General features: G+C 38.8%; 1 protein-coding gene across 3 annotated transcripts; it reads right to left on the bottom strand.

Annotated features, from left to right (window-relative positions):
* Nucleotides 1-1,165: 1,165 nt before the first annotated feature.
* LOC134078660 (uncharacterized) lies at nt 1,166-13,737 on the bottom strand. 3 transcript variants are annotated; one of them, XM_062534751.1, is made up of 16 exons: nt 13,597-13,737; nt 11,140-11,580; nt 10,773-10,820; nt 8,617-8,649; nt 7,902-7,934; nt 7,757-7,789; nt 7,531-7,563; nt 6,637-6,669; nt 6,356-6,400; nt 6,023-6,046; nt 5,871-5,918; nt 5,515-5,695; nt 5,309-5,404; nt 4,647-4,736; nt 1,826-1,987; nt 1,166-1,740 (listed from the first exon to the last, which is right to left on the bottom strand). In XM_062534751.1, the coding sequence occupies exons 2-16, from the start codon at nt 11,559-11,561 to the stop codon at nt 1,705-1,707; spliced, it is 1,317 nt and encodes a 438-aa protein (XP_062390735.1). In that variant the 5' UTR covers nt 11,562-11,580; nt 13,597-13,737; the 3' UTR covers nt 1,166-1,704. The 3 variants fall into 3 exon arrangements, with proteins under 3 accessions (XP_062390735.1, XP_062390737.1, XP_062390736.1); XM_062534753.1 differs by having other exon boundaries at nt 4,647-4,694; XM_062534752.1 differs by lacking the exon at nt 8,617-8,649.
* Between the last annotated feature and the right edge of the window lie 1,851 nt (nt 13,738-15,588).

The raw sequence follows: 15,588 nt of genomic DNA, 5'->3' as shown, positions 1-15,588 counted from the left end.
AATGATGTGTGAAGTGTTAACAGGTTCAGCAAGTCTAACATTAATATTAGACATTAAAGGACAGAAGAAAACAATATGTACATGCATGCTGCGTAAAAGACGCTAAAGCTAAATGACATATACAGTAATTATCTCACCCTTCATCTGACTTATTCAACATTCACTACAACCTGTTTTCAAGGACAATTTCAGTCAGTGTCCTTATCTCATAGGTTGCTACTGAGAACCAAAAACACACCACATACCCCCACGCACACACACACACGCACACTGCATTCATATAGTACTCAGTACCTCATTAACCACCGCCAAAATCATAACGAAAGACACTGAGTTATGCGAGGTTCAACTAGTGACGTGCTCATGATGAATACCACAGACATATTAATAAGGTATGCTGCTACAATGGAAAGAGGACACGGGGAAAAGGTACCATAGTATGTAAGTAAGTCTCCACTGGCTCCCGGTTAATTTCAGAATAGAGTATAAGATCACACTCCAGTGCATATATGGACATGCTCCCCTCTACCTACAGGAACTCCTAACCCCCCAGACCTCCTCACGCCCCCTGCGGTCAACAATCATTAACACCCTCCAAATCCCCAGAACCAAGCTCCACAGGATGGGTGACAGAGCTTTCTCTGCTGCTGCTCCCAGGCTGTGGAATGCCCTCCCTGACGACCTGAGGGCCCCACAGACATTGACAACTTTTAAAAAAACTTTGAAAACATATATTTTTAAAAAAGCTTTCTGTTAAATGTATTTTGTTGATGTGTGTGTGTGCGTGTGTTGTATGTGTGTGTTTGTGTGTGTGTGTGTGTGTGTGTGTGTGTGTGTGTGTATTTTATACACGTATGTGTGAGTGTGTGTGTGTGTGTGTGTGTGTGCGTGTGTGTGTGTGTATGTATGTATATAATCTATTTTAAATTGCATTATTTTTTTATCTGTCTTTATCTGTTATCCATTTGCATTATAATTTTGTAGCACTTTGAGATTGTCCATAATATAAAGTGCAATACAAATAAAATGTATTATTATTATTATTAGTATGTAGTTAGTTGTGTGGCAAATGTACCTTGAGGACCATGATGCACCAATACGCACAAGGTGTCATACAAAACAATACATATTTCAGAGATTCATCTGTTTGGAGTCCAGAGGCGATTGAGTGCATGAATAGTTTATTCACATCAACAAGAATAACAAGAATTTAGTAATTTAGTGGCTTCATTGGCTGAAACTGACAGGGAGTTATCTAACATGCACAAGATCGTCAAGGTGGCACTGGCAGACAAGCAAGCGGGCGTGTCAGATAGGCTAAGTTATCAGGGTTGTCTACCAATGCATAACCAAAAAAGTCAGTGTAAAACATTTTAATATTCCCTTTGCACTTCAGCATTTAATTTTTTTTTTTAGGGCCAATCAGAGTCTAGGATCGCCTCTGGTGTGAATGATGACACAATATTCAGTATTACTGATGGTGTCAAGGTGGTGGGGGCCACTTAATCAAATCAAATTTTAAATAATCGCAAAATTATCAATATCCGTATTGGTATCAATAATTCAAACAATAATTTTGGTATCTAGCTAGGGGTTTGTCCTCACCAAATCTGAGACCAAACCTACACAGTTCAGTATTAGAACGATGGTAAACTGCATCATCCCCATGGAATATAATTCAAATAGACAGTTTTTCACTGATGTTCACACATCGTTGTCTTTTGTCTTTTCACTGGACACCTAGAAAGATAGATACACATGATTAAAACATTACCATATGCTGGTGTGATAAGAATGTATACCCTTATGTATTCACATGCATTACCACTCCAATAGGTGGGAAGATTTTCATATCTGGATCAGCTGCAGTGCTTCTTGTGTCCCAGCTGGGTACCAGTTGTGGGTTGTGCAGACACATCAAACAGCTGATCTTATACCACCGGGCAATGAACGGGGTCAACATTGCTGGCTCCTCTTTAATTAAAACCTGTAGGTTACAACAGGAGAGGGAATGGATCAGATGTGCTAATGTTCAGTCCAAACATAGATAGATAGATAGATAGATAGATAGATAGATAGATACTTTATTGATCCCCAAGGGTATGAGAGGGATCGCAAAATGATCATAGTCTAAACTAGAAATGCAATTCCAAGGAATTACCAGTGCATGAAAATGCAAAAATAGGTAGATAATGTAGATATGGTTACTAAGGTGTAGCTAGGGTAAACATGGTGGTTGCATAGTTTACAGAGAGTTGATAGTGTGAAGGTAGACATTTTAAAGATGAAACGTTCCAGTTCTAACTTAACTAATGATTTCTAATCATGTTAAAATGTTGATTAGCTAACTTAGCTAATGATTTTTAGCAGTTACGCTAAACATGCTTATTATGCTAGCAATGCTAACTTTACTAACAATGCTAACCAGGTTGATTAGCTAACTTAACCGATGATATCTAGCAGTAATGCTAAAAATGCTAACTATGCTGACAATGCTAAATTTGCTAACAATGCTAACCAGGTTGATTAGCTAACTTAGTTGATGATTTTTTGCAGTTATACTAAAAATGCTAACTATGCTAACAATGCTAACTATGCTAACCATGCTAACTTGCTAGTGAGGACTTTTATTTTGAAACATTTGTTGCTAGGGTATCCATGGTGGCCACTATCAGGAAACAAGAAGTTACTGCAGTATAATCATGTTGGTTGCTATGGAAACGGTCATAAACACTTAATTTGGAAACGGTCATAAACACTTATTTTTAATCGTTGCTATGTTGGTTGCTAGGTACATGGAGGTTTCATGTAGTTGACTGGAGGCATAGTGGATGATAACTGACAGTTGGAATGGTTGAACAGTTCAATAGTTGAGTAGTTTCAATGGTTAAATGATTTAATAGTGTATTATTGCAGTGAGGACCTTTATTTTGAAACAGTTGTGGACAGAGGACGTAGTGAAACAGGATCTGTAGTCTTAATGAGATTGTATGCTTAAAGCCTGAGACAGAAGGTGCCTCTCATATAGCGTTTACGCGTCCTCTCTCGCTCCTCACTGATCTACATAAAGAATGATGGAGCGGCAACAATGGGATAGTCTAGCCCTTCTTCTATCTTTCTTTATGTAGATCATTGAGGATCGAGGAGCGAGGGAGGACATATAAACGTTGCTTGAGAGGGACCCACAGTAAATGCTTTAAAAGTTGTATGTAGATAGTCTAATTAATGTTGATAGACAGAATGTTTAATGGATGTTGATAGGCAGATTGTTTAATAGATATTGATTGACAGTTTAATGGGTGGATGAGTGAATGGTCTGAAGAAGATGAATGGATAGAAGGTTGGATGGAATGTGCCTTATATTCTTGTTAAGAGAGACACTGATACAGCTCTCTGAGAGTAGTTGACACAGGTGTAATCAATTTAACTGGCTAGTCTTAAGAGAGCCAGAGTACTCTTAAAGCCTGAGACAGAGTAAATAATTTAAAAGTTGAATGTAGATAGTCTAATTAATGTTGATAGACAGAGAGTTTAATGGATGTTGATAGACAGATTGTTTAATAGATGTTGATAGGCAGTTTAATGGGTGGATGAGTGAATGGTCTGAAGAAGATGAATGGATAGAATGTTGGATGGAATGTGCCTTATATTCTTGTAGAATGGAGAGACACAGCTCTCTACTGAGAGTAGCCTAGTGGATACAGATACAGGTGTAATCAATTTAACTGGCTAGTCTTAAGAGAGCCAGCCTGAGACAGAGTAGATTGTTTAAAAGTTGAATGTAGAGCGTCTAATTGATGTTGATAGGCAGACTGTTTAGAATGGGTGGATGAGTGAATGGTTTGAAGAAGATGAATGGATATAAAGTTGAATGGAATTAGGAGGACTTATTTTGATACTGTTGTGCGCAGAGGATACAGGGGAACAGAATATGTAGTCTTCAGAGAGATTGTAAAGCCTGAGAGAAACTGACAGTTGGTGCCCAGGTGGCTGACCAGCTGGGGTAACATTCTAATTGCTGCCGTGATGTCATAATGAGCCATGTTAAGTCTATGGGGGAAATTGTAATAGTTTTTAACTAATAGTTTAAAAAGTATAAAAGTTACAAAGTTGAAAAATACAAAGCCCACATCGCGTAAGTAAGACCTACGCGTCAAAATTTGAATGGAGTTTCTACGTTAAGCGGTTGAAGCTGAATTGCGTGCGTTAGAAGAAGAATAAGAAGAAGAAGAAGACCGAGGAAGAACAGTACAGTGCATTTTCATGCACTGTAATAATAATGATAAATGGAAATAGACCAACATGTTTAAACATACAGACACACACAGACACACAGAGACACACACACACACACACACACACACACACACACACACACACACACACACACACACACACAGACAGACAGACAGACAGACAGACACACACACACACACACACACACACACACACACACACACACACACACACACACACACACACACACTCACACTCACACTCACACTCACACTCACCACTCTTTCTCTCTCTCACACATACGCACATTCACACTTGGAGTTACAGTATTTTGAATGCAAGCACTGTAAATAAAGAACTTTGATGTGTGTGATAACCTTCTACAGGTAAACACATTTATATGGACCTACCGTAATTATTTCCTTGTAGTACGAGTTGTCTTTGCACAGTACAGCCATCTGAAGATAACGAATTGTTTCTTTTATGTAATTGGATATCATCTGGAGGTAAAAATATAAATCAATGTCTGTTTATCGTTTCATAACAATCTAGTCAAATCAAGTTTCCAAATCAGCAGTGAAAATGTGCACATCAGATTTAGTGACGAATGGAAATAGTGTTGCGTTTCTAAGAGGCAATGAACATTTTGTTAGGAAGAATATTTTTGTAATTTGAGTGTGTTGAAGGAATGCACACCCAAACAGAAGTACTGGCTAGAAAGATAGCATAAATAAAGAAAGAATAGCTCCACACTCTTAACTCTTTTTAACTCTTTCATTTGTGACCGACGTTTTGGCAACAGCCATTATCAGGGTTGCAATGTCTCAACTCCCTGTGCCTTCTTCAGGCCTGACGTCAGGGCACCAACAGCGCCAGCCTGGCTTAACATGTTGGTTTATGGCATGCACTTTTCAGTGAGGCATATTTAGTTTGTTTTAGGCACTTTTGGCCAATAAATAATCAAAAAGAGAGTGTGTGGCTACTCTATATTTGTAAGACGAGAAAGCACCATACTGAAACTGTCTGTGAAAAAAATAGATGCTTTTTGTATGAAAAAAGGCTGAACATGTACCATATCCTTGTTGTCTTCCCCACCATCATCAGGGAAAATAGCACATAATCCACCTGTTTTAGCCTCCATGTCCTTCGATGCTTTTTCAAATGTGCTCTAAACATTTAACAAAAAGGTTTAACAAACTTCAACTTCAAATATTGATATTCATATATAAGTCTGTTTTTTTTACAGATGTAGTATATGGTAGCATACAGTAAATGTACCTTTACTAATGAGGCTATACGTCTTCTGGCCTCATCAGATTGAAACTGTTTTGAGGATATAATCTTGGGCAGGCGCTTGAGTCTCAACTCTTCATATTGCAAAACAAGCTCAGATTGTCTGCATGGGTCATTCAACAGTTTTGAATTTTGTTGTATTTCATTAGCGATTGATGATGCCAGCCTGTAAGAATGAAGTCTAACATTATACTGTGCTATACAAAGTAAGCTACACACAATAACAATAAGAATAATTCCCAGCATGAGAAGTAGGTAAAACTATAAATGCAGTCAGAAGTATTTCATTCAGATGCCAAACCCATGTAAATGTACATGATGACAAGATCATCTCAGCTTACCTGGCCTGCAACTTCTTATGGTCTTGCTGTTGTTTTTCCATTTTTTCTCTGCAGTTGGCAAAAAAATGGAATTTGTTTGTAAGTATTATGAAATTAACATGTGAATGTTCAAACACTATTCAATGCATATGTTTACGGAAGGAAAAACTCACTCTGTTATTCTGCTGTCTTTTTGCCTGGCAACAATTAAGGAAGCATTTTAAAAATGATTTCAAAGTTATTCCAACATTACACATTAACTAGCCTAATGATTGTTCTTTAATACAGCATATGATTAGATGTATCATTATTATTATTATTATTCATTATATTCAAACAATTTCCCAATTACTAACATCTACTTAACAGTATTAGTTTCAGAATAAATTCAAACTAATTTCAACTGAAATGATTATCATTTTATAATGTGTTTAAACTACACATAACAACTACAAATGCCAAAATCAATTGAAGTACAAGTTATTTTGCTATGTTTCTTTACTTACAGATTGATTATTTGCTCTTGCACCTTGCTTTGCTCTTCTGTCAGTCTTTATTGAAAGAGATGTCATAGAATTTTGTCAGCATGTCTGGACTTTCACTATCTGAATACACTAAAAATCACATAAAGCACCCTGCTATCAACCTTCAAAAAATTGTAAGAAAATTTAAAATGATAATCAACCAAAACAAAAAGGGTTTATATTTCTTACAACCACTAAAAATGATTGCACCACTGACCATGAAAATCCTGGACTAAATCAAAGAGAGCATTTTCTTGACTCACTTTTGTTTGTATAATCCCTCCATGTCAATGCACCTTCAAGAACCAAAAAACAAAACAAAACAACACAATGAATCAACTACAAAAGTCACTACATTAGCATCTGTGAACAAGAATGACATGCTGTTTCTAATATACTCTGGCCATGCCCACCTAAATATCCTTTCAGGAAGCTAGTCGGGAACACCATAATTCACCAACATTCAGACCCAGGGCATTTTCACTACCTCTAGTTAGAAGCATTTATCCTGGTCATTGTAAGTGCCATTCACACATGCTACATATTGTTTTTTTCAGCACAGGCTAAGCTACCCAGATCTGCCACAATATCATGTATAAATACTTGTATTGATTTGATTCACAGAATGGCTGGATGAACGGGAAAAAAAAGGTAAATATCGATTGTTTTGCTCGAGGGGAGGTGGGAAATGAGCTTATTTCCAAAAATGGCAGAATATCCCTTTAAAGTTAGCAGAACGTTATTTGCTTGCTGGGTTATCATCTTTTTATATGATCCTAGTTCAACACCCCTTTAAAATAAAACATATCAATCAACTACAAAAGTAATTAAATAAGCATATTGTGAACAAAAATGATAGCCTGGTTAGATCACTTTTCAGCAAGAAACTAGTCTGGAAGAAAACGTACATTTCATTTTTAACCATTGATGCAATTTTTACCTACTTAAAATATGTATTAATTTCTGTGAACCCTTTCAATTGTGCTTTCTAAATAAACCCTTTTTGCTTGTTGAATTTAAACTCTGGAGTTTTTGGCATCCTAACAATATACTGTGCTTGTGAGGATCTTTGATCTGATCCGCAAACAATTATGTAAATCCATTGAAATTTTTTTTTCAATTGTAAGAAATAAAGCCAGAGGTGTTACATAGCTTACTTTTGTTGATATGCCCCTTCCAGTTCAGTGTACCTTAAAAGAAACAATCAAAACACAATTACCTACATAAATCATTAACATATCAATTACATAATGTTGCACATGTGAAAAAAACTAATTATTTCAATGGATCTACATTATATAGTATACATACATCATTTTTGTAGTTTTTATTTCAATTTCTTTCAATTGTAAGAAATAAAGCCAGAGGCATTACATAGCTTACTTTTGTTGATATGCTGTTTCCAAAGCATCACACCTTAAAGAAAAATAAAATGCCACTTCATGTTAAGATATGATAACTATATCACATTTACCTAAATCCAAATCATTATTGTCAGTGAGATGAGAAAAGCTGAAACCAGACTCACTTTTGTTTGTATAATTCCTCCATGTCAATGCACCTTCAAGAACCAAAAAACAAACGAACAAACAAACAAACAAACACAATGAATCAACTACAAAAGTCACTACATTAGCATAACTGTGAACAAGAATGACTGTATCTAATATAGTTTCTACTATAGTCTGGCCATGCCCACCTAAATATCCTTTCAGGAAGCTAGTCGGGAACGCCATAATTCACCGAAAGGTAGCCAATCAGTGGCAAGAGGAATAATGCTACAGTTTAGAATTTAAAAGTGGCTGTGGTTAACGGTAGTAGCAATCCCAGCAAATATAACAAAGCAGTTGGAAGAATGTGTACATTTACTTAAGGCAAAGGTACTGTAGGTAAGCCTAAGCTACAGTACATTGTCTCCTGACTACCAATACTGTTTTTTGCCAGTTTGATAAGTTTAGGCAAAACAGAAAGTAATGTTTGCAATCTCTGATTAACCTTGATTTACACTAAGTGCTAAATAGCCTACTTAGTAAGTATTTCTATTAACCTTTTTAATTGTCAAATGCAAACCATTTGTATCAGTTGGATTTAAATTCAGGAAGCAATGTGATGTCCTAGTTAGTGAGGATGTCTGATATAATCCTCAATGATAATTTCCATATTACAATTGCATACATCCGATTATTATAATTAATATTTTGCAGTGATAAAAAAATGAAGCCAGAAGCATTTTCAAAATTTACTTTTGTTGATAAATGTCTTCCAGCTCTGTGTACCTTAAAACAAACAAGCAAACAAACAAAACACAATCATCATCTACAAAAATCACAACATATAACTAATCATAAAAATCTCTTGACATACTCTTTTCAATTAATTACACCTGTTAAAAAGGGGCAGGGGCATAATTCACAACTGTTACTTAGTCCACTAGAAGGAGATACAGTACAAGAAATTGCTCATCTCTTTTTGACCTTTTCCTAAAGCAATTTGGCATAACCTTGACATTTGCATGAAGAGGGCAGAATGTATAGAATTAACCATATATTAGCCATTTACACATCATTTAGATAACATTCATTCTTAACTATCAAAACCATAAAGAGAAACTATGCAGGATTGGCGATTTAATTTCCGGTTTCGGTTTCGTTTTTAATTTTCGCTCATTTTATGCGTGCATATTTCTCTGCAGAGCTTCCCCGACAGCTTTAGCGTGTATATTTATACATATATAGGCTATATATAAATATATAAATTGCAAGCGTGGTTCTTCTTGTTCGGTACGTGTCTCGGCCTTCCATATGTAAACACGTAACGATCGCCTCCTGCATGAACAAACTGCAAGGTTGCAATAGTGGATAGTACGGAAGAGCAATAGGGCCACGGAGTGAAATATTTATTCTAAATCTCTGAGAAAAAAAGTCAAAATTTTCGAGAAAAAAGTCGAAAATTTAAAAAGTCGAAAGTTTTGAGAAATGAAGGCAAACGTTTTGAGAAAAAAAGTCAAAGTTTTTGAGAAAAAAAGTCGAAATTTCCGAGAAAAAAAGTCAGAAATCTGTAGAAGGCGGCTACAAATATGGGATATTATCCCTGTGAATATGCAGTGTCATGTGGCACAAAGCTAGCTCTCTCGTCTAGTAATCGTTCGACTGGGGTTCAAAACCTGCCATTTGCAGTATTTTGTTGCTTAGGCTATTAAGTTGTTTAGCTTACCAGGAACATGTCATTCAGAGCTGGAGCTGACAGAGACTTCGTCTCCTGGCATAGTGCTGCTGTAATGGACAACTTAATTACATTTTATTTCGAGATTGGATTAACTAGCAAAGATCTGCAGTCTTTGCACAGATTTACAGTAGGCTAGGCCCTATTGTGATTTATATCCGGACCTTGAAGAAGCGGTGTCGTGAACTTAGACTGTAGGAGGCAAAATCAGTCGGACATAGACAATGTGATAGCCTTCGTGCAGGAGAAACTGCATGCGGACAGATGCAGGGATATCGTTCAAGTACAGCTCGCTCCGGCCCGCGGGAAGGCGACATGGAAGTCGTCCATTCTGGGACTGTGATCTGTTCTGCGCACGCGCGTAATAGGCTAGTAGCAGGAAGAGGGGAGATTTGCCTGCCCGATCGTTTGTGACAATCTGCTGGACTGCTTATTTGTCTTTATTTCAAAATGTTTGTCTATTCATCTGTTTATTTCAGATAGTTTGTTATTAAAAACCATAAACGAAAATTCGTTGTTGAAAAATGGCCATGGAATTCAGTCAATATGTAAATAATGGAGACGGGATATCACCGGTACTCGAACCCGGGTCTCTTGAGTACAAGACGACCGCACTAGTGTTGCGCCACTGTTACTGTGAAATTAGTGTAATAATATCTCAATCATAACCTTTACCACCTTCTACAGATTTCTGACTTTTTTCTCGAAAATTTTGACTTTTTTTCTCAAAACTTTTGACATTATTTCTCGAAAATTTTGACTTTTTAAATGTTTGACTTTTTTTCTCGAAAATTTTGACTTTTTTTCTCAGAGATTTAGAATAAATATTTTACTCCGTGGCCCTATTGCTCTTCCGTAGGATAGGGACACTGGGGGCGGGAGGAAATATTACTGTTTTCGTTAAAACTGTGCAGTCAAGCAAAACAACGATTTCTATGCAATTTTATGACTATGAAAAAGTTAGGGTCTCTTTAAACTATGACAAAGAACATTTGTATCAACAAATATGAAAAATGCATTGCCAGCTAAATCAATACATTGATTAAACCTTGGTTAATAGATGGGTAATTTTGTGTCATGTCTGTTTTTACACTCTTAGATAGGGAGCAGGTGTGAAGTACAGTATGTGTGTGTAAGGAGCTATTTGTTGATTTTTTAAATATGTGAAAAACAGTACCTGGTTCTGAGGCATTCCTTCTCTTTTTTCAGTATTTCCATTTCATCACTGAAAGGGCACGAGAACAGTTACAGTAGCTATACCATCAGACTTTGCCTTTTGCCATCAGACTTTTGCCTCAACTTTCAGCTGCATGGTTTTACAGTACCAGTAACAATACATTATCTGAAAGCGCTTTGCAGAGCTCATGGCCTGATACCCCATAATGAAACACAAGATTATGGTGGCAGAAAAAAAACATGAAAGATGTGCACAACATACGTAGATATATCTTTTTGTAATTATCAATCTTTCTTACTTGACAGCTATCAAATGGTGGACTTGAGTATACCCACTTTATACTGCTGAAAGTGTGTAACAGGCCTACCTAGCCCGTTCCTTCAGGGCTGCTATGGGATCATAACTCTGGGCCCTCTCCTCAGTGTAGATTTCCCTTCCCACTTCCAGAAGGCTCTGGCCCCCGTCCCTCCTGGTCCAGACGCTGCCGAGGGTTCCCCGCGGTGGCTCATCCTGAAGGGTAATCCCGGTGATGCCGTAGGTCTGCTGCAGGTGCCGCAGGCTAGCAGGTTCCTCACGCTGCTTGTGTACGATGCTGGGTGCTGTGAGAGAGTTGTGCACTGTCCAGTTCTGAGATGGTGTGGTCAGCAATGTGGATGATGTAAAGGGCAGCGCCATGCCGTATCCTCCACACTTTGCCTTGCCTTGGTGTATCCGAAGGCCTTGGTATGTTGTCACATTGGACCACCCGCATTGGCAACTCCTGTGAACTTTTTGCTTGTTTGTTGGCATGGTAACTCTTTCTGACAGGCTGAAATGTCAAACCAATTTCAGAACAAAGCTCACACCAAGTCACTCAAACAACTTGTGTTACAGTAAAAAGCTGTGTCTTGGAGGAAAGAAAGAATACTGCCAAGATTTATTGTCTAGTGTTTTTATGTCCATTCTATGCCACTTTTATGCCATTTTGAAAGCCCTCATGTGTTTTCTTTTTCTGTATAATACCATCCTGGATATACACAAGCAGTAGCTCTACTCATGTTAAACGTACTGTACATCTTACAACTTACAAACAGATTTAGATTGAGTTAATATTTGAAGTTTTCCCTATTTCAGCCATTCATATTCATGCAGTAGTTGTTTCTTTAAAGACAGTGTTTGTTAGCCAAGCTTCTCTTGCTTGCTCTACCATCTCCACCAACTTCTAAACCTGTGGCGAAAATGGTTAAGAACTGGACTAAGGAATCCAAGCTGGAGCTGGGCTTGTTTTGACTGATTGACATCTGTGTGCAAACCAAGACCTTCTGCACATACAATAACAGTGAGCAGCTAAATAATAGCCTATCAGCCAACAACCCTGCATCAGTTTGGAAAGGCCTGCAACACGAATTACAAAAGATCATCCCCCCGCCCCGCAGAAAATCCCAGACTGGCTGATGACCTCTACTGACTTCTACTGCAGGTTTGAAAAGCACCCATTATCACACCCATAACGTACAATAGGTTTCCCCTCAACACTCAACCACCTCCCCCCACCTGCACTATCTGTGAGAAGGATGTGTGTTGTCTCTTTCAGAAGCAGAACATCAAGAAGGCTCCAAGACCTGATGGAGACTGTGTGAAGTGCCCTCCTGCTTTAAAAGCTCCATCATCATCCCAATCCCCAAAAAATCCTCCATCACAGGATTAAATGACTACAGGCCCGTTGCCCTGACGTCTGTGGTCATGAAATCCTTCGAAAGACTGGTGTTGTGCCATCTGAAGGACATAACAGGACCCCTGCTCGATCCCCTGCAGTTTGCCTACAGAGCAAACAGGTCGGCGGATGATGCCGTCAATATGGGACTGCAATTCATCCTGCAACACCTCGACTCCCCAGGGACGTATGTCAGGATCCTGTTTGTGGACTTGTGGAAGTTTAATCTGGCTAAGGAGCTGCTGACCACTTTATACTCAGCGATCATTCAGTCTGTCATCTGCACCTCCATCACTGTCTGGTTTGTGTCAGCCACCAAACGAGACAAGGCCAGACTGCAACGGACAATAAAGGCTGCAGAGAGGCTGACCTCCCTTCCACCCAGGACCTGTACCGGTCCAGGGTCAGGAAAAGGGCAGCAAAAATCTCTATAGTCCCCTCACAGCCTAGTCCTAAACTGATCAACCTCCTTCCCTCTGGTAGTCGATAGAGGGCACTGTTTGCTAAAACCAGACAACACAAAGATATCTTCTCCCCCCAAGCTGTCAACGTGTTGAACACTCAGAAATAGCAACCACCCTCACACCGAACAAAGTCCTCCTGTCAAAAGTCAAAATCAACCTATTCTGCTCATCTACCTCATATCATGTGCACTTCAATCTTACAGTTCCATTATTGTATTAATACATCATCATTGCATTGTACTGCCTTGCACTATATTATATTGTATATTGCATCCTGCGTCTTGCCTGTGCCTGTTGGGGTGTCCATGACCATGATATACCTTGACAGGGACAACAAGGCCATAATACTCCCCGGACAATTGTATTACCCTATTCCACCCATAGCATCTATTTATTTGTAAATGTACATACTGTATTTATTCCTTTATTCTTATACATAGCTTACTGCCCTTATTCTTTTTTTTTTTTTACAGTTTTTTTGTTATTGTTGAGTGTTGTACTTGAGTGCAAAGATTAACCGGAGTCAAATTCCTTGTTTGTTCACACAAACCTGACCAATGAAGGTGATTCTGATTCTGATTCTCTCATTTCCTGGTTTCATGCCAGATGCAAACAAAGAAACAACACAGAAAATAAATAGTTGTTTTACACCCAATGAAAAGCTTACCTCTATCTTTGATCGTTATCCATATGGTTTCAGGAATCCTTTAAAAAAAATCTTGATTTTGACTCTTGATCAAGTTTTACTTCAGATCATTCATTAAATGCCATTGACCTTGAAGCTTGTTTTTGAACTCACAGACTGTCTGCCTCACCCTCAGCTCACAGCTCTGAGTGTCAACGCCCCTTCTGCTCTCATGGGCAGGGCCGCAGTTTGTTACACAATCATCATGGAGAAATGATGCTCAATAGGAGTGAAACTGCCAGGGAAAATCCCTCATAATATAATTACAAGAACCACACAAGACACTCAACTTTTCAGTTGCCTGCTCCGATCAGAGGAGAGAGTATTACCGCCGGTGGTAGAAGTCCTCCGGCTCAGCCACTCTCTCCAATCAAGCGTAGCAAGTCCCTTTTATTTGCCATCAGCTCTACTCAATACATAGCTCATACACCTTGTTGATTTCCTGCCAAAATGTGGGTTCCTTATTCTATGTTTCATATATTATTTTTGTGTGTGTGTGTTTCTCTTCATCTAACTGCTTGTGGTTTTCTTGTCACCCATGCCGTAGGACAAAATGTTCACAATGATAATTTCATTTATACATTTCTATGACAGAAACACACATGCAGCAGGGCCTGTCTGTAAGTGTAAGTCTGTTAGGATTAGCATAATACCTGTGCGTAAGCACAACTTTACCAATTGAATACCCTTGTTTGCTACACAATCCGGCCCGGCTTGTGGAAACTGTGCATAGTGGGATGGATTTCTGTTGCCATCGTCACACCATTTCTCAGAAATCACATGACCTGACGATCAGGAACAAGATAATTTTGAAGGGAAGAGGTGTGGTGTGTCTGTTAGCCATGTATAACATTAACCCTCTTGGTATGTTACTGGGAAAATCTGATCACTTTCACCCCCCCCCCCCCCCCCCCTTAATTCTTCAGTGTATCTGTAGGAACCCTATGGACACAACCACAGAAGTGTAAGGCTGCTCTGAACTTTGTCAGCGGTTTGTACATAGTGATTTATTTATTTTGGCTTGTGTGTATGCCCTCAGTAAACCTTGGACCATTTTGTTGCAAACAACAGTCAGCACAAGGAGAGGTGTTAAGGCTCCTACAGACAGGACCTGGCAACAACTACTGCATCCCTCATTTTCAATGGCTGTACACAGAACAAATTGCAAGCGGCAGCTCTTCCTCTGCTTCTCTTGTGTAGTCAAAGTTCAACTTAGGCCATTCACTCAAACCCATGAAACCCAGCAGTGAGCGCAGTGCACTTGCAAACACTCTGCATGTTGTACCCAGGATCTTATGAGCATTCATAATAGGACTTAATAAGCTTTAATGCATTAGGATACATCAAGCAAGGGCTTATGCCATAACAGCATAGCATAATAATGCTTTGTGGATACTGCATAACATTAGCCTGGTTGTTCCCATGCTGCCTTGAGCGCAATTTGATTCACGCTGCTAAGGCAGCCTGGACACTACCGCCCTAATTTTTTCCTCACATAGGGGACCAATCACAGAACAGGGGGGGGAAGCAAGACGATGGTGAGCTATGCATAGACGCATTTGATAGACATCTGTGCCGCCCGATGAATGGATCTCGGCATTTTTTTAAATACGAGAAAATGAACACTTGGTTGCCAGACCACGTCTCATTGAGTAAGGGATAATGTATAGAACGCCGGTCATTATCGGAAAATAATTCCCGACAGGATGAACTGAACCCCGACGCGCAGCGGAGGGGTTTTGCTTCGTCCTGAAGGGAATTATTTTCCGATAATGACCAGCGTTCTATACATTATCCCGCTTATTATACGGCTACTTGCCAAAACGAGAAGAAACGTACCACAATGTGTCTTTAGCAATGACTTAGCTACCGTTTCGTGGCTTCCGCTAACAAAAGAAATAGTTCGCCACACAGATAGAACGTGACTGTTGCCATTGACAGCGGTCATTATTTTTTTCATAGGTCCTCTATCAA

This window comes from Sardina pilchardus, chromosome 4 (genome assembly GCF_963854185.1).
Source record: "Sardina pilchardus chromosome 4, fSarPil1.1, whole genome shotgun sequence".
NCBI classification, from domain to species: Eukaryota; Metazoa; Chordata; class Actinopteri; order Clupeiformes; family Clupeidae; genus Sardina; species Sardina pilchardus.
Note: the sequence above shows the minus strand (reverse complement) of the source record. Positions and strands in the feature narration are given on the sequence as shown.